Here is a 27352-nt window from a genome sequence, read left to right on the forward strand (position 1 = left end):
ATCTCCAGGTGGCTGTCCTTCAGAAACTGAAAATGCTCAACGCGGACAAATGCAACCTCGTTCAATGGTACGAGGTTTTCACTGACAGAGGACATATTTGCTTAGAGTTTGAGCACCTAGACAAAAGTCTCTATGACTTCATGAAAGAAAGATACTTCCGACCTCTTCTTCTGAATGAGATCAGACCAGTTGTCCAACAGGTATGTCCTACTGTTTTTCTCTCTGCATAAATAAACAGTTTGAAAATAGTGGTGGAATACTGTTGAAATTAGTATTAAATGTATGACTTTCATAACTTTTCAGCTCGCCAACGCGCTCAATCACTTGAAGGCTGCTGGGATAATACATGCAGACCTCAAGTTGGAAAATGTAATGCTGGTCAACCATCGACATGAGCCCTACAGGGTCAAAGTCATAGACTTTGGCCTAGCCTGTAACGTTTCAGCTGCTAGGCTGTGCTCCTACATTCAGAGCCGTCCATACCGGTGAGTAACAGGTACCATATCTGATCTCTTTGTGGTGTATTGGTGGCTGAAAAAGTGAGTAATTAAGAAGTCCCCTCCTCATCCATTCACACTCATCCATGTGAGGGGTAATGTGTGTCAAAATAGTTTTCATATCTAATGCGATCATCGTTGTTTGTCCTCTCTCAGGGCTCCAGAGATTATTTTAGGACTTCCATTCACAGAGGCCATAGATATGTGGTCTCTGGGCTGCATGGCTGCTACCATGTACCTTGGCACTCTGCTCTATCCTGGCAGGAGTCAATATGATATGGTACTATTTGAAGTATACACTTAAGAATCTAGTTTCATTTTTTATTGAAATAATTTTCATATAAGATTTAAGCTATGCTATGATATGTTTATAATACAGGAATGAATCAGTAAAAAGTCACTGAAAGCCCTCAACCTAGACTTTAAGATGTTTTGTATTTTTAGATGAGATACATAGTGGAGACTCAGGGTCAGCCACCAGACCACCTGCTCAACTTTGGACACTACACCACCCGTTTTTTCCAAAGAGACAACAGCTCCACCACCACTCTCTGGAAACTCAAGGTATGGACCCAGAACCACCTGATGGGTTCAAATGTACCTCTTTCGTTTTCTCATTTCTGCCATGCCTTAAAATATTGGGGTTTGGTCTATCTGTTTTTCCGAGTTTGATGTACTCAAAATGTAATTTCTAACAAGTACGCTGTCCATTCAGACACCACAGCAGTTCCATAAAGAGACAGGGATTCAGCCAATGGAGACCAGGAGGTTAAAGTTGACTTCTCTTGATCACATGCTGCATGTAGGTGTTCTTTTTGATCATTTACTGTAAAAACTCTGAAGCATAGATAAAATACATTCATTTCTGAAGCCACCTCTGACCTTTGTTGTTTATTCATGTTTTAGATCCGGGTCATCAATACTAAAAATTCTGCAGATAAAGCTGCAGAAATGAGCGATGTGTTGATGTTTGTGGACATGCTGAAGGGAATGCTCCAGCTCGATGCTGCCTCACGTATTACGCCCCGACAGGTGCTGGAGCATCAATTCATCAGCATGCGTCACATTCTCAGCATGTATCCTCTCAGCTACCAGTAAGTCAATACTGTGATTTGATTGAATATTTAAAACCTTTCACTTGTACTTTTGTTGTTCGGTGCAAAGGATGAATTTCCATTACAGGCCAAGTAGAGGACATTAAAAACATATTTCTTACCTCACATGAGTAATGAACTTGGCTGATGAAAGTATTCATTGTTTTGCAGTGTTAAGTCCTGCTTTAAAAGGATGGAGGTCTGCCAGAACAATACCCTGACTTCTAACAATGGGAAAGCTGTGTGTGGGTCACTGCAACACCCCCCCTCCAGCATCGCTAACCTCACCCAGCAGAATCATTCTCCTCATACTGAGGGGAGCAGTATGGTCCAGCCACACTGCATCAACCCACACCCCTCCACCAGTACTCAGACTAAGCATTTAGATAAACCAGGAATGAAGAGAAAGGTTGATCATGAAGATAGGGATATAAACAAAACCTCTCATCCGTCCAAAAGGGGCAAGTCTACATTGGATGATCATCTGTACAGGTAGGCTCATCTACATCAGTCAGTTCAGAGAGGAGATTTTAAGAATTTAGAGGCTGTGAGATTTTTCAACATTGTATTTGTCAAATTACAGAAGACATGCAGCTCCAACAAACTACAGCAGAAGCAGCCAGGATTGTGCCAAGGCCAGCACTGCTTTAAGGAGCAACCCAGCCACGACCGTCCACTCCACCGTTAATGCAAATCCCACCAAAAGCAGCCAGACCCAAAGTTTTGTCAGGTCAAGCTTTAAGAGGAAGACGGCTGATGGTGAAGACACAGAGCATCAAAAATGTAAGACTTACCACAACAAAAGGTCAGATAATGACAGGAAGAAATTCCGCAAAAGCTCTGCGCATCCATCCACCTCAAGCTGCAGCAGCCAGACCCAGATTTGTGTCTCACCAAGGGTTAAGAGGAAGATGGCTCATAGTGAAGACTCTGACCAATACAAGAGGTCAGATCATGAGAAGAAGAGGGCCAGAAAATGGCATGCAGACAGATGCACCGACAGCAGCAGCCATGATTCTACGCGCACCCACCAAGTTCTGTCTGATCAGAGGAGCAGTCCAGCTGTAGTCCACCGCCACATTGAACGTCCATCATGCAGCACCCAGGCCGAGAGTCGGGCTCGGTCAGAATTGAAAAGAAAAGCACCCGATGATGAAGATGTGCAGCCTAGAAAAAGAGCCTGTGGATCCTCTGATCCCTGGTGAGATGACAGGAGGAGGTGCGTGTTATGTTTGGAGGAGGGCAGGGGGAGAAGATGTAAGATGATGGACTCTAAGTGGCTGTTACATTCTCTCCCCTTGCTGGTCATGATATGTAAATTATCCGTCATGTTGTCTTCTTTCGTGATGTGCATAGAGTGCTGCAAGAATGATGTATTTTTGTTGGTCAACTCAGAAGTTAGCATAGCTATTATCATTACTAATATTATCATTACCATTACTTGGTAGTCTTTCCCCTACTCTCGCTACCTCGCTCTCTCACTCTCTCTGTCTCTCTCAACCCAATCGGTCGAGGCAGATGGCCGCCCACCCTGAGTCCGGTTCTGCTTGAGGTTTCTGCCTTTGAAAAAGGAAGTTTTTCCTCGCCACTGTAGCTAAGTGCTTGCTCATGGTGGGAATTGTTGGGTCTCTGTAAATGATCTTATAAAGAGTACAGTCTAGACCTGTTCTATTTGAAAAGTGCCTTGAGATAACTTTAGTTGTAATTTGGCACAGTATAAAAATGTAATATTGTATTGATGTTGGACGAGGCAGAGAAGGGAGTTTACTTCTCGAAACTCTTGGATCAGGGGTGCCCAATACGTCCATTGCGATCGACCAGTAGATCGCAAAGGTAGTGCGGGTATATCATGTGCCTTTCAAAAGTATTTTTTTAGATGTCTGAGATCTCTTCTCTTCTAACGCACGGGTCACCACGTACCGCGGACAAATGCATGAGCTACTGCAAAACTCCAGCGAGCTAAGTGACCTAGTTAGCCTTCCCATTTTTATCTACTAAAGAAGGGATATAAAAAATGAGTGGGGGAGCTGGACCAAGTAAGAAACCAAACACTTACCACTTCCATGCAGAATGGGAGGAGGACCTTTTTTTTCACCATGTCATATTTGAAGTGCGTTTGTCTGATCTGTCAATCTATCATTGCTATTCCAAGGAAGGGGAATGTTTGTCACTGCAATTAGATGAGTCCATGGACAAAATTGATACAGCCCAGTTGTGCATTTTTATTTGGATGGTGTTTACAGATATGACTGCAAAAGAGGAGCTGTTAACAATACTGCCTATGAAAGAACACACGCGGAGAGAGGACATTTTTCAGTCTTTCAAAAACTTTATCTGGAAAACGCAGCTCCCACTGTGAAAATTGATGTCAATCACCACAGACGGTGTGATTGATGTCAATCACCATGCCCGCAATGGTGGGCTGCTCAAATTGATTTATTGCCAAGTGCAGGAAAGACGATGCTTTCCCCGACTTCCTTAATTAACACTGCATAATACACCAACAATTATGTGCAAAAATGCCAAATATGAAAGTGATAATGGATGTGGCAACGATGTGGCCTGTTCTATTTGAGCGAGACCTTTTCAAAGACGACTGTTCCATGCAAATCTGGAGGAGGCTGACTGCAACTACTCTGACCTCGTGCTACACACTGACGTAAGATGGCTTAGTAGGGGGGAATTCCTGCAGAGATTTCAAGAGCTCTGGCCGAAGATAAAGGAGTTTCTTCTTGTCATTAAACATGTAGAATACAAGAAACTTAATGACGATCAGTGGCTGCTAGACTTGGCATTTTTAACCGATCTGATTAACTGCAAGGAAAAGACAAAACCATGGTCAATATGATCAGCTCAGTTAATGCTTTCAAAATGTAAACATCTTTCCTCAAAGCTGCAGTGCCATGATTTGGGGAACTTCCAAAACCTCACCTCAAAGCTAGAGATGCAACGGAAAGCGTGTGCGCAACTTGACAGTGCGCGCTACGCAGAGCAGATTCAGACTTTGACAAACTCAGTGGAGGATGAGATTTTGACACTACGGGCTGACTTTCAACTGAAGTCCAGGGCTCATGGAGAGATTTGGAACTTACTCACAGAGGAAAAGTACCCAAACATGAGGAAATGTGCTACCTCCTTGACTGCATTGTTCGGCTCTACTTATTTATGCGGGTCAGCTTTTTTCCACGTGAAGATTATTAGGTCCAAATACCGTTCCACCGTGACTGATGGTCATTTGGAAGCCTGCTTGAGGCTGGCTTCCTCGACCTCCCCACCCCGCGGTCCAGCCCTCCCTGTCTCCGCCAATCACCAGCATGCACTTTCACTTTTGCCATGCTTCACTGAGGATTGGCAGCCTGGAGGGAGACTATAGTCCGTCTCCACTACACAGAACTTGAACTGTACACGGCTGCTACAATATCATGATTATAGTGACCAAAATAATCGCGGTTATCAGTATTATCATGTATTCAGAAAAACATATCTTTCGGAATATAAGTTTTGAAACATCTATCACGGAGGCTATGACACATACGGGAGTACCAACCCAGGAATGAGATATAACAGATCCATTTTGTCCAGTTTAGCATGGCGGCTAGCAGTTAAACCCTTTTCCCTGCGTCTGTGTGTGCTCTTTGTGCATGTGATGACATTGCTCCCCACAGTTCTGTCTCTGTCCTCTCCGAACAGAAAGGTAAACTCGTCTGGCAGTGTAAAAGGAGTAACTAGTCCTGTTTTTAGCAAGCTTACCCACATATCTTATACCTGCTAATTTTAGTGAAAAGCGGGTATTAGAAGACAGAAAATTCTCTGGAGGAGCACTGCTTTCTGCTGGGTTCTGAACCACCCACTGTTCTTGCCACGTATGCTTCTGGGAGATGGTGGATGCTGTACAGAACCAAACATGAGTTACAATAACCATAGTAATTAACGACAGTAATTGACCACAGTTATAGTGAGAATTAAGATTTAGTTTTAATTTTTTTTTTTTTACTGTGATTTGGCCTGAAACCCGAAACAGTTTTATCTCTAGTGGACACACTGCCTACGTGATATACGTGTCACTCACCTTGTGGCTGCGTCACGTTATCTAGCGATCCCAGTATATCAGCAGTTTCTGAAATACTCAGACCAGCCCGTCTGGCACCAGCAACCATGCCACATTCAAACCGACTTAAATCACCTTTCTTCCCATTCTGATGCTCGGTTTGAACTTCAGCAGGTCGTCTGCATGCCTAAATGCATTGAGTTGCTACCATGTGATTGGCTGATTAGATATTTGCATTAATGAATAGTTGAACAGGTATACCTAATGAAGTGGCCAGTGAGTGTAGTTTCAATGTCTAGGCTGTATCTGAAAATGACACAAACATTTAGCAACTGCATGTGGAGACCGCAGTTGACAGCCATACCAGAAACCCTTGACTAAAATTATATTATGTCAATAATTTAACAGGTGAAGGACTGTATTTTTCTGGTACACTCTCTATCACTATCTATCCCTCTCTCGCTCGTTATTTAGTATTGATGGCCATATCCAAGGCAAACTCAGCAGTGCAGCCACGCAGCCCCCACGCACACACAAAGGCAGGCAGGTCATCAGAGACATGATGAAGTTTTATGTCTCTGACGCCATCTGTAGTCTCATTTAGTCACCGGTTATCAGCCACCTATTTTAAGACAAAAATCCCATTGAATTCGGGATGAGGGAACTGGAAGTGGAAAAATGCTCATTTATTTTCCAATTTTAGGTCTCATTCCTGCAGCACTCTATTTGGTCTGGTCTTGTTTCTTAATAAACACAATGTTCTTTGTTGCAACAACTTGACTGTCTTTTGTTATGTTGGACCTCTCTGCTTGGAGAGCCTCTGTTGGTATCGTAACATGTTTGAAATGAACTGGAACACTTCTCTGTAGCTCTGCCACAGCATTAATATATATAGATGTATAATTCAAATTGTTGTTCTTCAAAGGTACTTAAGAAGAAAACCATTGCTTGCAAATAAATCACACCAGAGCTAAAAACAGAAAATCAATCGGCAGATAATCACTTAATCATAAAGTAAGCAAAAAGTACAAAAAATGGATAATTCCAGCTTCTCAAATGGGAAGAAGGGTTTTAAAATTTTACACATTTATATATGCTCTTGAATATAAAATTCATGAGTTGACCTTCTCACTTAATGAGAATTTAGACATACTTAACATTTCAGAAAATCACTTAGGTCTGTCAGTAGATGTAAATGAAATTGCTGTGCCAGGATAAAGTGCTTTTGAAAAGACTGTGGTGGTGGTGTGGCAATATATATCCAGAACCATATACCTTGTTAGGACAAGAAGGGACCTTTTGGCAACAGCTGCTGAGGCTCTCTGGACTTAAGTACATTTAACTTGCACCAAACCATTTCTGATAAACCACCAAATAAAAACATTCAGTTTATTTAATTTTTTTTTTTTTTTCAAGATATTTTTTTGGGGCATTTTTACCTTTATTCGACAGGACAGTAGAGAGTGACAGGAAAGGGGCAGAAGAGGGGGATTGACACGCAGGAAAGAGTTGGGCCGGTCGGCAGTCGAACTGGCACTTGCCTGCTAATAGCATCAGTGGTACGCACCCTAACCACTCCACCATTGGGCCGCCCATTCAAATTTATTTTGAGGGGATCTGAACAGAGACACAATGAACAGCAACATGTTCATTAAAAAGAAAACTGAGTGATACTACCATGGCAGAACCACATAGAAAAAATAATGGGAAGAGGAACAACTTTTTTAAGAAGATGCAGAATAGAGCAATACGGGGGAAATTAAAGATCAGATTCATGCGGATCCTGCCTGGCTGAAAGTGGATGGAAATTGTATTCATGTATGCATGTATATGAAAGCATGTATATACATTATGTTATTAACATGGACCCCAGCAGCAGTAGGTGCTGCATTGCAACAGCTAAAAGACATTAAACTATTTGTCCATCACACGAAACTTTAGAATGCGTTCATTGATGTCACACAGTGCCCCTGACCCACAAGGCTTTGCTCTTTGTAACATTTCTGACATGGCGAGGGTCTGTTCATTCAGTACAGTAATAACTACTCGACAGGGAGGCATCGCTACAAACCACTACGCCCCACTTCACCGCCAGATTGAAAAATAGCTTTGCAAACAATTCAGTTTCTAAAGCCATGTTGCCATAGCGACAGAGGCACTGTGCCCCCTCATTTTAATAGCGGTGATATCAAGTGGCTGATTTTTATGGCAGTTTTGGAACCTTTTTACTGTAGGAGAATAAGCTACTTGTATCTGTGTATCCTTTAGTGTAGTTTTCTTCAGTGATGAAACAAATCCGATTATCCATGACCTTCTTTGCCACTTGGGAGATGGTAAACAACAGTCAGGTGTCTAGTATTCATCAACCACTCTGCTTAGTGTATCACATAACACTGACACGCTGAATTCACTGCTTCTTCCAGATAAAGCCAGACAGGGAAGGTGGAAAATCCTTGTTTCTGCTATTATGATATTAGATTCTTTCAGTGCTGGAGAACTTAAAGGTAAAGAATTTTTCAAAAAGCTATTTTCTAATCTTGGTGTTTTCCTGTAGATAATAGATAATAAGTACATCCAGGGCTCACATGGAAGAAGATTCCTGTAAAGTTAATAGATCAGAAATGAAGCAAGCTAAATCCTAAACTCATATGCAGCTCATTGTAAACAGTATCCTGAATTTCTTGGGATTTAAAGATTAACTTGTACTTACTGGAAAAGTAATACAAGAGTCAGAGGTTTGGCTAAATCCGTACACAACCCCCGATGGGAGGGGAAAAAACAATACATCTGTGAAAACGATTTCCTTTCCAAGTATTTATTTGTAATGTGAGGGTCTCATATGTGGTGGTTTTGATCACTCTTGATAAAAGAAACAGCTGAATGGATATGGATTAAGCAGCATCTTTACTTTTCTCCTCACAGTCTGTGTCAAGAATCCCTCACTACTCCCTATTGAGTCCACTACATAGTGGGTTTGCCATATCATAGTGTAGTATAGTGAGAATTATTATACCTAATATAGTGGACTCATAGAATCCTACAATGCATCATGAAAAGTAGTGTCCAACTGATGGTCACTAACAAGCAATATATACCATCATTAATTTCGCTCATGGTGAAAGAAAGAAAAAAGAGAAAATTATAAGACATTATTGAAGTGTCTGAAAGTGTTTTTCAATTTTACTGCTGAGCTCACTGTATAGTCCTCTACACAGGACTCTGGATAGTGAGTAGGGAGTAGTGAATGAGTGTGATTTCAGACACAACCTTATGCTGGAGACACACTGAATGCGTGGCGTGTGCGTCTGTTGCTGATCTGCTGCAGAAGAATGTGTGTGTTGCAGGATACTTTAACGTTAGATTTCTTTTCATTTTAATTGATTTCTGAGTTATCTTTGACAGAAAAAACAATGAAACATGAAAACAATTTAATGTTTATGACATATTCAGATTCAGCCTAGACAGTTTTGTGTAATATTGCTGGTATGATGTCAAAATGACTGCCAACAGGACTTGTCTGTGTATATTTGCTGCTAGATATACGCGTTACGCGTGAAATATTAGCAAGATGCCAAACTTCTAGATTCCACCGATGAGAGACATGCGTCTCATGCGTGTCTACAGAGATGAATTCAGGAGATGGAAAGATGCAGATGTAAATACTTTAACTCGTAACTATAAATTGTGTAAGTATGTAAATGGTTATAAATGGTGTGAACATAAATGTATAAGCAGTGTAAACACTGTATATATTTTGAGTAAATTAACTCGGATATACAGTTATAAATTAACATCTAAACCTTAGATTTTTTGTCTCTTAAGGCACACTGCCTTAAGCTTCTCTGTATGTTACCCACCTGTCCTGCTAGCTTGCTGTGCTCCTCAATCACATACACACTTTGAGCCGTTTACAACTTTCCCACCTAACCCTGAAAGAGTAAAAATACAAGAGCAGCAGCAAACACGGGGTGAATGACACTACTGTTAGCAGCTAATGCTATGTCCAGCTGTTACCAAAGCCATGTTTTTATTTATAGTGAAATGTGTTCATACTGCATCAATAAAAAAAACAAAACAAAACAAAACAAAAAACACTAACTACCTGAGGTAAACAACTTCTAGCTAGTAGCATTTTAATGAAAAGCCCCTAAGGCACTAGTTAAAAGGTCTAGTGTATCACTACCTGTGTTTCCTGTTTGCATGGCAGAGGACATCACTTTCTGAGGTATTCCAGATTCAAGCTTTCAAAATAAAAATCAAGGAAATAATGGATTTCTGTCAGCGACACTTTTATTATGAAAAAAAAAAAAAAAGAAGTAAGCATGCATTCATGTTGAAGGGGCTTTAATGTACTTGACACCCAAAACAGCTGAAAATTTAATGGCACCTGCTTTTGCTTCCCTCTCAGTGTTTGTTCCGGTGACTCAGTGATTTGTGCTCCAGTTCAGTTCTTGTGTTTTTTCACACAATGCATGGTTTAGCAGAGACGAGACAGCGTAAGGGGGCAGTAATCAGCTTTGTCTAGGGTCAATGACAAGATCACATGGGCCCATTGTTCATTCTTGATGAGGATTGCTCAGCACTTGTACTCCCTCCCTGCTTGGAGTTGGAGAGAAGATAAATTATGGATAAGGCATCCATAAAACATGTACTTATTTATGGAGATTAGGGGTTATTTAAGACAGCTCTAATTAAATTCAGCTGATCCAATGTATTTTGCCAGAAATCCCTGTAGCTAAGGCTTATTTCAGTTATTGTAATGAAAGGAAAGCAGCAGGGAGCAATAAAAAGGTAGCAAATGAAATCAGTTTGCATGTACAAAAATATGTTTGCCTCTGGGTTTATGAAAGCCCTTTCATGACCCAATGCAACATCTTATTGGCCTTAGTTGTTCTATCTTCGACAAAGCATGGGTAATATTTTTCAAAACGCTTCCCTCAGGTTACCGTCTATCACAATGATTCTCTGCACTCTATTGCTGAAATAATCATTGAATGAATAAATACTTAAAAAGTTCTTTGAGCACATTGAATAATGGTTTCAGGCAGACAGTATTGATTTGTTTTTCCTGCATAATTCTGCAGATATGGAGGTCTCGATCCCAGTGACCACACAATAATCTGGAATATTTATTTTTGCTCATGTATTCGCCATGTTCATGCATCCATTTTTTATGGCACAGTATGTTTTTTTAAAGCAGTGTACACAGTGTGCTCATACATAAATCTGTAAAGCAAAGTGACCACACTCTGTGGGGGGCTCCTCTCTGCACAAGACTTGGATGGTGGAGTGGTACAGAGAGAGATCAGACACTCTCAGGGTAAGTAGATTCACCACGTTGAACAGTCCTGTGGCTTATAAAAATGACTTGATTGTATTCCTGGTCAGTTTTAGATGACCAGCAAATTAAACATACAGCTTTATTTCCTGCTTAAACCACCTAAAGAAGCCAAACTATGGAGGTCCGTGGTCTCTCTTTCTGTCTGTGTTTGCACTGATAAGCATATTTCATCTGATTAGCTGATTTTCCATTAAGTATAGTAAGTTAGAGGGTGACAGTTTAATGTATTCACACCCCTTTCACATGGCCAATCCCACATCAATCGAACTAGACGTTTGATTTCCCCACTGGCTTTACACTGTGATTGTGTGTCTCTCTTCGCTGTTCTGGCACGGCCATCTAAATGCTGATGACAGATTGAGTTCAGTCCAGAAACTACTGAGGGATGCTAGTTCCTATTGTGATTACATGACATTTGGGCAGAGAGATATTTGAAGGTAAAAACAAATGTTGAGAGCTACAAGTAGAGCCGATAGTGATTTGCTCCAGATTTGAAAACATGTTATTTTCTTGGCTTTCTTGTCCAAATTGACAGGCTTTATGGAGGCATGTAGTGGCGTCTTGTGATGGCAGTGAGGCGATGAGTATATAGTGGCTCCACTTGGACACTTCAGAGAGTGCTAGAGAAAATGCAATCAACTACACTCTCCATAATGAAAACGCTCCCAGCCAGATGCTTTTGTGGGGGCTGGTCAAATGAACACACAACACCAATCCCAGAGGATGTGACGCCTGCAGGACACGCTGCTTTGTTCAGCTTCTCAGGTATTTGTAAAATCAAACTATCAGTCATTCCACTTCAATCATACGCAGCCACTAGTCAGCCCTAGAGTGAATGAAGCAGTAGCAGTAGCACACCTACTCTACCCCACTCACTCTACCCAAGTAATGTTATATGTAAAGGCACATGGCATCATTATTTTTCCTTAATGCTACTGTACAGTAGGTCTGCGGAAAGGTTAGCTTCAAAGGCAGACACATTTTCCCACAGCAGAGATGTAGTTCTTGGTGTTTCTACACATGGATCAACACTTTTTCACATAATGCTTTGTGGATCTTCTTCAACAGCACCACTGTTGTCACATTAGCGCTGAAAAAAGGCCTCAAGATGTGTGGATTTCACAAGCAGGGATTGACAAAGAGTAAAAAGGCCAACGCTCTGAGATCCAATAAACATGTTAGTAAGACCGCCCCATCATTCTTTCTCTGTATCTGGCTTACAGTCCAATCATAACAGCAAACATTGACATTGTTGTTGTGTGTTCCCTGGTTCTATTCTTTGTATCTTTGCCATGTTCTTTGCAAATGATGAGGTATTAAACCTCAAGAAAAAGGACCTCAAGGATGTAGAATCGATGACATACAGTATTAGAGCCATTATTCATAGAGAAGAAAATCATCTTATTGGCACTTTTTAAAGTCAGACTTTAACTGTGGTGGCATAAAGTTAATCTACATGGTATTTTATTGTCCTCATGAAATTATTGCAAGGCGTCAGTCTGTCAGTCTATCTACTTCACGGCACCTAAAGAAACACTTAAACCTGATGAGCCAACAGCTGTGCTTTGCAAGGGTTTTATAGTACAGTATAGAAGTCAGGCAGCATGACACCTGTCTGTGATACTGTAATTAAAGCTAGTGGCCAATGACTGCATCCTTACAGGCTAAAAATGTTTCACAAACATGAGGAAGGAAGTTTTCAGATGCTGCAGCTTCTGGCTGGAAAAGTCTGGTCAAAAGTCATTACCCAGAGGACGATAACATGGCTGCTAACTTTACTGCCCACTACACAGGGTTTATATGATGCATCAAATGAACGTTGAAAAGAGACGAGAAGGTCACATCATTTTAGCAAAAAACCACTGATGCAAAGGTGAAGAAGGTGAAACGTTCTGTAATTTGATCAATACATACAGTATATTTCTGACCACCCGCACACTTTACCTTTGACCCCCAGTGATCCAACCACCTAGTTGTTACAGTGCTATTGGACCAAATGAGGAATATATTGCAGTGGGACATAACGTAAGCGGCATGGAGTCATCTCACTGCTCTGAATCATGTTCCTGTTTCATAAGACGGCAGTTAAAGTTAAAGTTAAAGCCTCAAATTTATTAACCAACAGGGAAAAAAAACTTGTCATGGGACATAAATGATTTATTTAAATTTGACAGTTTTGACATAGGCATATTTTGAGTATATCAAAATATGGTCATAGTTGTCATGTGTTGCACAGCTAGATGTGAGATTGTTTGCTGAGAAAAACCTTGTTATATAATACATTGCAAATCAAGGTAAAATCCAAAGAATCCCGAGGTAAGTACATTTCTTCATCATCCTGACAAACCAAAATCTCTTGATCCTTTAACAGCACATACTTGACCTCCAAAATATCCAACACCTCAACATTTTTCTAGCTTTTCTTTTGAAGAATCTAAACAAAAGCCAGCTCCGCTTGGCCTCTGAGGCACTGTAAGAGAGTTACATGGATAATCACACTGAGTAAAACCCCAGACAACTCTTTTTACTTCAGCCCGTGTTTCAGATTTGAAAAGGTTCTGGGTTTTATCCGGCAAAGTCACACAGATAACAAAGTAATCCTGCTTTGTGAGACTGGCTGCTTGGTTTCTATAGTAACAACATGCACTGTCTCCAAACTATGAACACAAGCCTTCTGTGACAAAGTTTTGCCTGCCAACAATTTGTCATGAAATAGTTTTAGCCTTAAGGTGAAGTTGGCTCATTTTTATACCTCGTGAAAAAACAATATCAGTTCAATATTTTTGAAATCAAGACTGAGCACTGAACAACAGTAATAAAATGGCAGAGTGTTACAACACAAGAGGACACGCCACATGTGGCGATGTGTTTTCCTTTCATCTTTGTCTGTAGGCTGTTCGTGAGTGTTAATGCACCTATGACCCCATGAACAGGGCCAAGACAGAGGCCAGCAGTCATAACATGTAATAAAAAAAACTGATTTCAGCTTTTCCTCCTGTTTTCTTCACTCCTCTGCTCTTGCCTTTCAGCCCCCTGCGGTGCAGAGGGTTTCCCTGTCCTGCTCTCTGGAGCAGCCTCTCTGAGTGGAAAACACAGACATGCCTAAGGCCTGCGTTGTCTTCTGTTTCCAGCTGCTCTCTGCTCTGCTCTGCTCGCTCCACAGACGACAGATGCAGCCAACAGAGAGGCGCATAGTGAATACCAGGATTTGGCGTGTGAAAACTAAGCTGGACCACTCAACCAGACATCAAGCCACAGCAGAGTAGTTCATTTCCTCCCTTCTACTGTACAGAAACCAAGCTGAAAGACGGCATGTAAAGCTGCAACAGCTGAGATATAGCATAGCAGTGCTGTAGAAACATAACATATTGTATGTTTGAATGTAAATATAAATTGTCAACCAGTGGTAGATAATTTCAAGACAATTCTGAGAAGTCACGAGATGATTAGGAGAAAATTGTGTTTATTTTCACATATTTCACTTTCAACTTTATTTCCTTGTGAATTAATGGATCCTTTTCAGCCTTTAGACCTTTTCAGATCTTTAAAGCTTTGTCTAAAATTGAGTGATCAGAACAGTATATACTGGAATAATATCAGTGAATTACTAGTGTTCCTGACAAAGTAGTTCTTGTAGTTTAACTTATGGTGGCTATGGTCTGAATGCACAAAATTAAAAAACCACATATGTTAACTTAATGTCTTAGTTATTATCTTTACATTCTTGTAAGTTAGCCCAACCTCAAACATCCACTTACGAGCTTTTCTGAGCCTTCAACTGCCCTCTTGATCTTTCAGTCAGCGTGCACTGATTCCTGGTCAATGGTGTCACCAATGTACAGTTTATTCAGTCGTTGCACATAATGTCCAGCACCTCTCTAGTATCTCACTGTCCAGCCACAGTTCACCAGAATGATTTTGGTGGTCCCCATTCATTTTGCAGTACCTGTATTGGTCAAGGTGGGGTCCTATCTGTTACATCTCCCTCTCTCTATGCTGCTCCTCATCTGTGGTTCCATCATTTTTTTTTTTTGTACTGAATGGTTTTGATTCAATATCCTTGACAATGGCTGATACCTTGGCTGTCTGTTGGCTTTTGAGCTGTCACTTGTTGGACATGACAGAAACATACCTCAGAGTGAAGACCTGGGAATGCACAATATGCCTCTGTCCATTGTGGTTCACCCATCACACTGATAGATGCTTGTTTTCGTCAACACTCTCCTCCACTCTTCTCCTCCACTTTCCTTTTCCCATCTTCTCTTTTAATGTGGTGGCCATTGTCAAGCCCCTTTGTGTCTCTTCCCTCACTCTAATCTCAGGCCTCTATATTTTTTCATCCTGTCCCCTGAAGCCACAAAACGTCTGTCGCATTTCTCCCTTCCATTTCACTCCCCACATTTTCTTTTTTCTCTTCTTAGCTCAACATCTCATCTCAGTTTTTCGTCTCATCCCTGCCGCTCTGTGCCACCATCTTATCATCTTTGGCCTGTAGATTAGATTTCCTACCTATTGGGATGCCACAAATGCCAGAGGGGAGCATTTAGATGAATCTCTGATCGTTAACACACACACACACACACACACACACACACACACATAGATATTGAAGACATGCATGATGCACACATACACACACGCACACACTTGTCGTTTTTTATATAGACGTACTTTACCAGGGATAAATATGTCATTCATGTATCACTATACTGCCTGAAGCCAAAATGTTAAGGTGCCTTGACTTCACTCATCATCTGAGAACCTGAAAAAGGCTTTCTCGCTCTTTCACACACACACACACACACACACACACACACACACACACGTATCCATACCTATGCTCTATTTCTTCTTTTAAATTGTCACCCAGAACATGAGAGCATCTCAGACAGATTAGAATCAGATGTCATGATGAAAGCTGGTTGAAATACCTCCATCAGTGTGGCCGTTCTCATTCAACAAAGCAGACATGAATGAGGTTTTTGTACATCCTTTTATCTGTCTTGCAGCCTCACAACGTTACTTTTATCTGGAGTTAAGGGAAGACGGACAAAAGACCACATTGGCACAAATGACAAATCTCTAGCAAGTTTTCAAGGGCTGACTGCCCATCAGTCGGAAGCAAACTCCTCCAAGAATCCCCCAAATTAAGCCATTTTGTTGGCCACAAGTTTGGCCCTCAGTCTAAAATGTCATTCTGAAGGTGTAACTCGGTGTCAGGTTGGTTGAAGATGAAGTAGCCTGACACCATGTGAACCAAATGTTTCATTTCACAGTAAAGATTCATTTGGCATGTGTGGGGCTGCTGTGCACGAGTCCATCCCAGCTGCTCTGCAGAGCATCAGAGGAAAGGAGCCACATCAGTCTCTCAGGTGATAGATTGGAAATCAAAGTTTTAATCATACACTCTGGGCTGTTGCCTGGCAACAGGCCTCCCCTTGCTGAACTTGTCTGTTGGCTGAGGAGAAGCAAAGATGACGAGCCAAACTGAGAGAGTATGGAGCTGAACTGCATGACGTGTCAAACTTAATGGGTTGCAATCAAATATTAAGGATAGAAACAATTGTAATATATCACATTCATATTACAACAAAAGCAGTAAAGTACAATAAAAATTTTTAAAAAAGCTGTTCATTGCATGTTTTTTTTTGTGACTTGAAAACTTTTAACTTGTGTGACTCCAGCAAACACTCTGCAGTGCTGCCTTCAATTCTCCTCTTCGTTACAAAAGAACTCATTTTACTTTTTAAAGCAGAACAGCTAAAAAGTATTTCCTCTGTTAACAATAGAGCTCGGCGCTTTAAAGTGCTTCTTAGAGGCTGCACAGCAGCAGCACAAGCCACGAGTCCCACATTAATATGCTTAGTGCTGCCAAAACGTTTCTGTGCATATTTCTTTCTGTCTATTAAACTGATAATGTGAGCAGCTAACTGTGCACACTTTGCACAGTTAGCTGCTCACACTTACACAGTCCATCTACGCAGTGAAAGTGCAGATAAGTAGACCGAAAACATCTGTTAACCTTTAAAAGTACCAATAGTCAAGACAAGATTTTTCTCCAGCCTATAAGAATGTGAAGATCTATTGTTCATGACTGAGTTGTAGCTATTGTGGTATTAATTAAATGCATTAATTGTTGTTATTTTATATTTCCTAGCCTTTGCGAGAGCGGCGCAGTTGTCTCATGATCATTAATCATTATCACACCAGCAATGACTGGAAGAGCAGTTTGGAAAAAGACGAGGCAAAGACATCTTGGAGATGATTTTGGAGCGTTAACTTCATTTCTTGCTTGGTCAGTGAATGAAGATCCAGTCTCTTTCTCTGCTGCAGAATTTTCCTCTGCAATGAGAAGAGACAGCCTCTAAATCAATTCTTGTGATAAAATAGGAAACTGATTTTGCCTAATGTGGCTGTCCTACTTTGTACTGTGGAGGGTTTTTGTTAAATAATAGTCTCTGTCTGCAGCTGGGATCAGCATTTTTTTTTAGCCTATTTTATTGAGAACCTTTTCTACTATGGGAACCTCTTTGCTAAAATAAACAGTGACATCTCATATGACCTCTGATGTGCGTACATGTGTGTTTCCCTGCTAGCACACCCTCAGGGAGGCAATGTCAATCAGTTCACTGGTTGGTTGGTTGGTTGGTCGGCCTGTCGTTGCAACATTTTGTTCCAGAGCAGGATATTTAAAAAATTTCACTCTTAAAATGTGGTTTTCATGGTTGCTTGGGCATTTATACCTCTGCCAAGGAGATTATGTTTTCACACATTTCTGTTTATTTGTTTCTTTATCTGTCAACAGGATTATGCAAAATGTACAGAACCGATTTGTACCAAACTTGTTGGGTGTGTTATGTGTGCTATGGTCTGGGTCAGTGAAAAAAACCCACTCAATTTTGTTTTGGATCCGGGGATTTTTTTCATCCTTTTCCTTAACATTGCAAGATGGGTGTTTTTCAACATTTCCCTCAACTTCTCAGGAAATAATTAATGGATCTTGATGTTAAAAATCAGACACATTTATGATGCTGAGAGCTACAGTATGATTTGCAATTTGGTGCAGATCAAGATTATCATCTGCTAATAATCTGGATCTGTGTGTAGGATTGTTTTGCCTTGGTGGAGGTATGCACTCAACTGAGTGCCATTCTAGCTTTGCACCTTTGTCAGATACATTTTTTTTTTTAAACCACCAGTTTGATACATGCAAAACAATGGCCAGATTTCCATAACAATTGCTTTGTATATTCATTATCCCTAGATAATTAATCCTGTTGTTTCGGATGACACCCTTGAGCTGTGCTCTAGTGTCAGACAGAATTTGATGAGCACATTCATCTTCAGCAGGATAACGTACTTTTTATTTTATTGATCATATTGTTTTTTCTCTTGTACCCTCAGAACAATCATTACATTTCTAACCTTACATTTGTAGCTCATGTTAAGCCTCTAAGTATGTCGTTTTCTCAATTCATTGGTGAGTTGAATATTTTTGCTTCAGGCAAGGCAATTCTATTGTTGCACATTTCATACACAATGGCAACCAAAGGTGATTTAGCAGTTGCATAAACAGACCTAAAACTGAATAAATTCCTGTGGGAGTTTAACCCTAGCTTCTGTTTACTCTGAGGATGTAGAGCATAGTAACAAATTGCAACCCCCTCATGTTTTGTATGACCCCCAGGACTGATCAGTGTTCCAGGCGATCTATTTTAGATGGTTAATATTGTAAAAGAAAATAAAAAAATAAATATGTTTTGCTCCTAACCAGTCAGTTAGTTTGTAGAATTGGTGTTTCCACCTAGATACACTCTTCTTGGACAGGTCAGTGTTGCCTGAAAACTTTTTTGCTTTAGTGAAACCAGCTTTTGTGGAAGTTACTTTTGATCTTTTATGTGGGGTTTTGCTACAATAGAGCATAGAAGATTCAATGTTTTTATTACCTAAAAAGATTTTTATTCTGTGATACAGTATAATGAGTAATACCGACCCACTCACAATCCTTCTGAGAACCCTGAATTATGTTCAATGACAATGTTTTGGCTAAATTCCTCCCACAACAGCAAGATATGACTAAACCTATGCAATGAAATTGTTTTGTTAAGTGTAGCATGGTTAAACATTAAAGAAAGCAGGCAGCTTCACTTGTTCCTGCAATATAAAAAGATAGGGCTGTCAGTGTTAACGCATTAATCAGAGTGAGATTAAGCACTGAGCATAACGTTTGTTTTTTTTAATCATGTTAATCATGTGCCACCAAAGATTCTTTATTTTACACCGTCACTGCTGTTACCAAAGATTCTTGAGCGCTACATTCTAGAGTCTTTGGCTGCTACTATTTTGACCCTTTGACGCACCCTTACTTGTTGTCAAGCTGCCACAGACACTTCCTATAAAGATTTTACATAGCGGAGCAAGATACTTCATGGCAAGCCATGTCTATGGGAGCAAAAGTGGGACGTAAAGTGTTTAAATCAATGAATCCTGAATCGTTGGTGAAGAGCGAATGAGTTGGAAAATAAAAAATAACTTATCTTCATAATTACACGTCAGACATGCTAACGTTAGGACCTAGTTCAGACAGACTGACGGTTATGTGTTGTCAACAAGATAAAACAGTTCTGAAATGCAAAACCATCATGTGATAAAACATGCAATTAATCATGATTAACTATTGAAATTCAGGGATTAATCGCGATTAAGAAAAAATGTATCCTTTGACCCTAATAAAAACATCACACCACCTGGACTGACACTCAGTGTTGTCAAGACTAGGTTTAAACACACCCCTGCAGTACCTTAACCATGATGGACCATGACTGTAATATCTAATATTTTATAAAGCAACATGAGGGAGCAACATTGCAACAAAGTAACATTGGCACCTTTGTTGTTCACTTGTAATTTTAAGAAATGAAACGTTTTGTTAAAGATTTCTCAGTTTAGCTAGATGACGATAAATCCAGATATTTGTCTAACAACTTGATCTTGTGTGTTCACGAGTGTTTGCCAGTAATTCGTTTTCAAGTAATTACTCATCATTGTTTGGGTGTCTGACTATGAATTACACTATTTACCTTGGTCTACTGAGAAAATAATGGTACTCTCTTTAGACTGAGCCTCAAAATTTAAAAGATAAAATAGCTCCATCTTCCACTAAACCTCTCAGTTGTCTTACATTTGCCAAACGTACTTTTTTTCCCTCTCAAATAAATGTTAAAATCATGACAAATGATTTCCATATTCATTTACAAAATGTCTAGGTCTACACTCCATTCAGGGAACTAAAGCTTTCATATGTAAATTTTGGCCATGTGCAGTGAAGAAAATGAACACTGAATGCACCTTTACCAACCGCGCTCCATTTAGGTTCCTGCTGCTAATTTAGCTATTAAATTTCTTTCCTGTAATAGTTTACTCTTCACATGCAGTAAAAGTCAAGCATGCTGCCATTTCGAATGGGTTGAAGGCTAAGTGGCTCATTGTTTAAGCCTGTAATGTGCTCTGTAAATGGGTTTGTATTGGCACAGATGGATGTCAGAATGGCCCAAATGGAGAGTCAGCCCCTGCAGTGAAGACTTGAGCATCAAGGCATCTCTGTTGAATTCAAAATGCTTCCAAAAATTACAGTCAAGAGTTCATCTGAAATGACGTCTTTCAAAAACAGTGTTTGCAACAAGTAATTATGGAGATTTCTGCATTTGTCACAAAGAGTGGAAACACACTTTCTCCCTGTTTTCTCATGCTGTCTCATCTTGTTATGTATGTAATAAAAATATGGCACGGTAGTGTGGTGCAGTGGTTAGTGCTGTCGCCTCACAGCAAGAAGGTTCTGGGTTCAGACCCCGGGCCTGGGGCTTTCCTGTGTGCAGTTTGCATGTTCTCCCTGTGTCTGCGTGGGTTCCCTCCGGGTACTCCAGCTTCCTCCCACTGTCCAAAGACATGCACATTAGGTTAATTGGTGACTCTAAATTGCCCGTAGGTGTATGTGTATGGTTGTTTGTCTCTATGTGTCAGCCATGTGATGGACTGGGGACCTGTCCAGGGTGTACCCTGCCCTCGCCCAATGTCAGTTTGGATTGGCTCCAGCCCTTCCGTGACGCAGTTCAGATAAGCAGTATAGAAAATGGATGGATGGGCCAAGAAACAATATAAGCTTGAACTACTTAAACCACCAAGCAAGCAAACAACACTATTTGTAGTCTTCTAAAACTCCTATCCCATATTTTAGATTTACTTGCTAACTGGTGGTCTATTTGTAGTCCTTTTGCTGTACTCAAAAGTAAAATCAATTAACCTTAAATTTTCACGGACTAAAACTACATACATATCATCATTCATCGATCCTTTTCTCATTTACCTCACCTCCTTTACCTTGCTTAAAGAGTTCAATATGATTGCCGGTAAAGGAGAGATGTTTTGCCTTGAGACACGTGTTAAATTTATTTTTAGTTGTCTTAGACTGGAGCTCTGTTTACAGTGACAAATTTTTCCATCACTTAACACCTTAAAGTCGTTTCTGACTGTGTAAGCCTTTGAAAACTGTGCTGTGTTACAACCCGCGCTGTCATCACCACTCTTAGCTCTGGTGTAACTGAATATTTAAAAGGTTTTTAACATGGTAATTTTGATTCTTATTTTTTCATTTTGATACATAAGGAAAATTTTCTCAATGAGGATATTACCACATCCAGATATGTGATGTACGTGCATTGGAGAATGTGGTCTTGAAAGAAAGAAAATCCCACACACCACCCTTGCTCACACCTTTACTTCTGATGAAGTTCTAGAGAGCAAAACATTATGATAAGTTAGGCCTGTCCTCCACCAAGCATTTTAATTACTTCTGACAAGGGTCTAGAGAGAAAAACTTTATGGTGACCAATGAATTGTTTTGCTGAGCAAGAGCAGTGTGTGGGATTTTCTTTGTTTCAATTTTTATACTTCAGGGAAAAAAATGTAAATGTCTAATTATATTCAATGAAACATCATTAAAAACTTTGAAATAAATCTTGCAGCACCAGTGCCGGGCCTTAATGCACCCCAGGGTGCCACAGCGTCTACTTTGGCAACCATTGCCTTATACTAAATACAAAGCTTAGGAACTAGCAAACAATGTTGAATATTTGACTTGTATCCCTCCATGTTCTAGTAGTATTGCACAGAAAAAAGTGTTAGAAGACTTACGCCAAATAAGTTAGGCCTGTCTTCAACCCCATTTTGTACATACATCCGTGACATCCACAGAAAACCGACAGGATGTGAAAAGGACAACAGATGAAAGTGCAGATGCAGCAGCCGGAGTTGACACCCTCATTCCTTCTCCCCGGTCTGTTTTATTACAGTACTGTCAGGGCTGAGCCTTCTTAATTGTATTCAAGATCACCATGTCTCCCTTTGATGATGAGGGAGAATCAATCACAAGGCACCCTTGCTCCTGCTCTGCCATACAAAAGGCAAGCACGTACACTAACGTGCAAACACACGCGCACATCTTATTCTTTTTCTTATCTTCAGTATTCTCTATATCCTCTCTTTTCTCATTCTGCCTCACCCTCACACATGTAATCACATGCACACAAATCTGCAGCTCTCCCCATCTCAGCCCTTACATGATGTGAGCAAAAAGCTCAAATTTATCCTCTGTGAGAACCCACCCCCGTCTTATCCCTCCACGTATTTCTAGCACACACACACACACACACACACACACACACACACACACACACACACAACCCGGTAAACATGTATTATGTGGCTTTTGTCAGCATTAGCCAGCTTGAGTGGAAATGAAGCTGTGCAAATGTGTTCCATCGTCTGTGTGTGTGTGTGTGTGAGTGTGTGTGTGAGTGTGAGTGAGTGAGTCATGTGTCAAATGTGAAGTGTTGTGTTTCCAAAAAAAAAAAAAATGTAATGAAGGTGGACCTGCCAGCAGTAAAGAGGATTCAATGCAGGGTGGAGGTGCAGATTCAATTAGCTTTGTGGGCACCATGAAATGGTGATAATACAGGCTGGTAATGTCAACAAGCATCAAATCTTTCTATTTTTTTTTCTGGAGGGAGAGAGCTGCCCTGTCCCTCCTCTCTCTTTTTCTCTGCACCCTGCATGCTTTGTCCTTCACGTATGGTGGTAGTTAGGGTCACCGAGGCCGTAAATCGCTGGTAGTGGGACACGCAGCCAACGCCATTCATCAATGTAATTAGCGTTCGGCATACGACCCTGCTGCTACGGACATAGCTGCCTGCTTTTTGACAGGCTATCTAACAGTCTCCCATCCCCGCTCTCCTCTCCTATTCTCTCCGTCTCTTAGCTTGTCTCCACAAAAGGGGTGTGTACACCTGTCACAGCCTTCACCTGCTCTCTTCAATTGCCTTCCTGCAGTAAAACTTTCATTATTTGTGTGTGTGTGGATAAGAGAGAAAGACGATTTCTGGATCCTAATATGTGTGTGTATGTGTGTGTGTGTGTGTGTGTGTGTGTGTGTGTAAGGCTGTTGGACCAAAGAGGGAGCGAGCAGGCCGTGGTATTGTGACATTTGCTCATTTGTCATTTCGGTTGAGTGGTGCAGTAATTACTGCCACTGGGGGCTCGCTCTTGTGTTTGGGGCTCGGCCAGAGAGCAAAGAGCGCTGTCAACGGGAAAACACAGAGGGAGAGTTCAGGAAAATGCAAGGTCCCGGGAGGAACTGCCTTGCTCTGTCCTCTCATTGATAACACTCCCATTGTGCAAACAGCTTGAGTTGTTGCCAAAATTACAGTAATTTTAGAAAACATATATATATAGGTGAAATAGGATCTGTGGACATGCACTGTGAAAAGCATTAGACATGCTTATTTTCAGATGCCCACACAAATCGAAATCAACACAGTACACACATTAACATGTGTAGAATTGCACAAACATGGAAATCAAGACAAACAACAAGGAAACACAAAGCAACAGAGGATTGGAGCTCCATCGCACAGGAACAGAGTATGGAATCTGCCCATGTTCTCCTTCCACAACGCCTCTTTCATAAGGTTGCATAATGACACAATGCTCGTTTTCTCATTCATCCATTTCCACCCACGTCCTCATCCATTACATATCCCCTCTTCTAAGTAGGTGCTTGTTAATTGTCGGATCTTGGCTGAAGAGGTTACGAGCCTTCCAGCGCTCTACAGTGAATGAATGTGGCTTGTTGATTCCCAAGTCGCACTGGAGTGTGCGTTCAGAATACCAGAATGCCAAGTCCATTAAAGTAAGAAGGGTTCATTTGTCATGGTTTCCACTGGTGTTGCTGTAATGGCCAGGTATGTGGGTGATGAATGGCTTGACCTTTATCTCCCCCTTATAATCAAGAGTTCCTGGTAGTTTCCCCATGTCCAATACATGAATTCTGATTAATGAAGTGTTGAGTAACTGATATAAATATACACATACAAGTATTTATATTTATATGTCCGATGAGTACTGTTGTGTTGCACGTTTTATGAGCTAGGACCTAGCAACCGTCACAAAGTATGGCAGATCTGTCAAGCTGTGGATTTTTCAGTACACTGAAGCGGTGTACATGGGGCTGAAGTAGAATTTGTTATTTTGTTGGTTTTTTTTCATTGAATTTCTAAAGCATCATTGTAAGCAATGGATTAAACAGTGTGTTAGCACTAACATAGGATGCAAACATTAGCATTCCCAACTAATTCGCTTACTGTGCACTGTTAGTAGAACATAAGCTTTACTTTCAAAGCCATGGAGCAACACTGATAAGAATATTACATGTAACACTGTACTACAATACAAGGCCTAACTATTATCACCCTGCAATAAAAGACTAATGCCACTCCTTCGTTTAAATGTCGTCTACAAGGATTACTGGGACATGTAGCTTTAGCCTCACTCTATCTTTCTCTGCTTATATAAGACACATTTATAGTCAGCTAGACTCATAGCTAAAGTTTTCAACCAAGTCACAGTTAGTGTTCATTAGCCAGATAGCTGCAGCTGAGAACTGCTAGCAACAGTCTTCATTTCAACCAAGTTGCTAGCTAGCAATGAAAATCCTGCTTTTGTATGCATCTAGGTAAAGTCTAAGATGTATTCAAAAATTATAAGTGGTAAATCTGTCACCATTATCAGCACTTCATGATTTAAGTTATCACACTGTATTTATTTTTACTTTTGTACAAAATGTTAAAAATATATTTGCAAAATGTCATGTTGTGTCTGTAAGCTGCAGAGGGACTGCTGTGTTTAAGCAAGCTGCTTTGTTTAGCTTAAATGAAAATGCATTCAAGATCCCCTTGTCACAACATGAGTGCCAACAGCAAGGAAGGGGAAATGTTGAAATTAAGCTGTTGTCATATCCACTCTGCATGCTGTGACCTTCACACAAATCAAGCCTCAGCTCCCCATTGCTCCATCACCAACTCATGTCACGTATGGATGTGCGACGAACAGCCACTATGGGTGACTAACAGTGGTGGTTTAGGCAATCAATGCACATTATGGAGTACGTTATGCTGTCATTGCAGGGGTGGAAAAGAATTCTCACACAAAAGAGGGTAAAATATTTAATGGTAGCCTGGTAGAGGAAAAGTAGAAAAGTAAGAAATAGTGTATAGAAAAACACACACAAGTTTTCACATACACATGCTATGCCAAGCTACAAGGCTACTGTTCTTCCCTGCAGGCACTTTGCAATGCCATGTTTTCTCTAATTCTGTCATTCCAGATGATTGAGCCGAGAGCAAAACACGCTGAGGATTATGCTCCGTGTTCGATCGTGAATGGGCAGAAAACCAAAGAATCAGCATGCGCACAGGCTGACTGGCAAGTTCACCATCATCCTGGGAATAAAAGTACCTGGCAACAGCACTAAAATGAATGATATCAAAGAAAACCACAAGGAAAAGAGTGTCTGCCCATGTGATAAGGCCCTGCAGGAGACTTTGGAAATCAAGAGGACATAATGGAGTCACTCCTTCTCTTTGCATTTCAATGTATGTAATCTCTCTTATGCTGACACTGTGCTGAGGTTCGTGTCTGTCCAACCTGCTCTGTTTATTGAATTTGCCTGTGTCTTTAATCTTGACTATACAGACATAGCATGTACAGACAAACACATGCAGGGGGTAAGTAAAGTGGCAGGAAGACGCGCTGACAGGCTTTGGTATGATAGGGAGAGAAGAGGGAGAACTAAAAATTGAAAAGACAAAAATAGGACAATGAAAGATGTACACAAAGCTTAGATTTTTGTCCCATCCTAGAAAAAAAAGAGCTGACTGAAACCTATTTTCCAGGCATTCCATGCACAGAGAGGAAAAACCATTTGCATTTCATTTCGATAATATCTTGAAAGCTTTTCCCATACTAACTTATGCCTAGGCACTCATAAATAATTAAATCATTACACTAATGACTTCAAATACTTCAAATAGCATTCATATTTTTTGTACTTGCTTTACGAATAATTGGAGTGGAGCACAAATGTTTTTTATATGATTTTTTTTTTATTTTTTAAGAAAGTCAGTATTCGGGGACACTTCAAAAGGAGTGTTGCAAAAATCTCCAGCAACATCAAACAGACCTGTTAAAACTACAAACGATGCTCATTATTATGGGCAGAGAGCCAAAAAACAATATGACTTTGCAGTGTGCTTTTCAAATGTCATTTATTCCAGCCCTGCAAAGTGCTGTGAAGTGAATAGCTAACTAGCATATATCCAATTTGAGACATGGTGCTGCTTCTTCCCACATCAACCTTCTCCCAACCCCTGTCAGACACACACACACTCCCACTTGCACACATTATACTGCCGACCAGACAACCTGCTGATTTGTTCCCCATTGTCAGTAGATACTAGGAAATGGGGGATGTGCAGAAACATGCATATTAATATTCAGGTAAAATGATGACCAGCACTTTGGCCTCAAGGGGCGTTCATATTATTTCTCTAATAGTAATGACTCATGGAAGACCTGCCGAGTCAGTAAGTGATCATGAGGAACATAAAGGGAGAGAGATCCTAGATGGCTTCTTCCAGCAGATTTATCAATACATTCACGAAATATATTGATTGGTCATACAGTCACAGAAATGTCACCACATTTGACCTTTTTGCCTTTTCTAATACTGTTTTGTTTCTTTCAGATGTGAAGAGTCTGTGCAGACTGGATATTAATTACTGCAAAGAGCTGAGTTGTGCATTCTTGTTTTGTTAAACATCTCAACAGGTTTCCTTTGTTGTTGTTGATTTTTTTTAATGCTGAAAAGAAATTATCTTTCTCTCTTGAAGTGTCTAGCCATTCCTATCTCTTCCCCCTTCCCCTTTCACATTTCTTTTTCCTCTGCCAAAGCAGGCAGAGGTTTGGATATAGCACTGACTTG

The 27352-nt window shown here is 40.6% G+C and overlaps 1 protein-coding gene across 3 annotated transcripts in view; it reads left to right on the top strand.

The window, feature by feature from the left end:
• Positions 1-22578, top strand: part of LOC139633896 (homeodomain-interacting protein kinase 2-like) — a 33807-nt gene extending 11229 nt beyond the window's left edge. For 2 of the 3 annotated variants that reach the window (XM_071499947.1, XM_071499948.1), the window contains 8 exons: positions 9-200; positions 304-485; positions 654-777; positions 942-1061; positions 1213-1299; positions 1404-1591; positions 1763-2083; positions 2175-22578. In XM_071499947.1, coding sequence (XP_071356048.1) covers positions 9-200; positions 304-485; positions 654-777; positions 942-1061; positions 1213-1299; positions 1404-1591; positions 1763-2083; positions 2175-2796 — 1836 coding nt within the window. In that variant the 3' untranslated portion in view covers positions 2797-22578. The remainder of the gene's footprint in view (positions 1-8; positions 201-303; positions 486-653; positions 778-941; positions 1062-1212; positions 1300-1403; positions 1592-1762; positions 2084-2174) is intronic. The other variant, XR_011693863.1, reaches the window with a different exon arrangement.
• Positions 22579-27352: the final 4774 nt, after the last annotated feature.

This window comes from Trachinotus anak, unplaced genomic scaffold (genome assembly GCF_046630095.1).
Source record: "Trachinotus anak isolate AG129_WGS33_773 ecotype Australia unplaced genomic scaffold, CSIRO_AGI_Tana_v1 ptg000016l, whole genome shotgun sequence".
Lineage (NCBI taxonomy): Eukaryota > Metazoa > Chordata > Actinopteri > Carangiformes > Carangidae > Trachinotus > Trachinotus anak.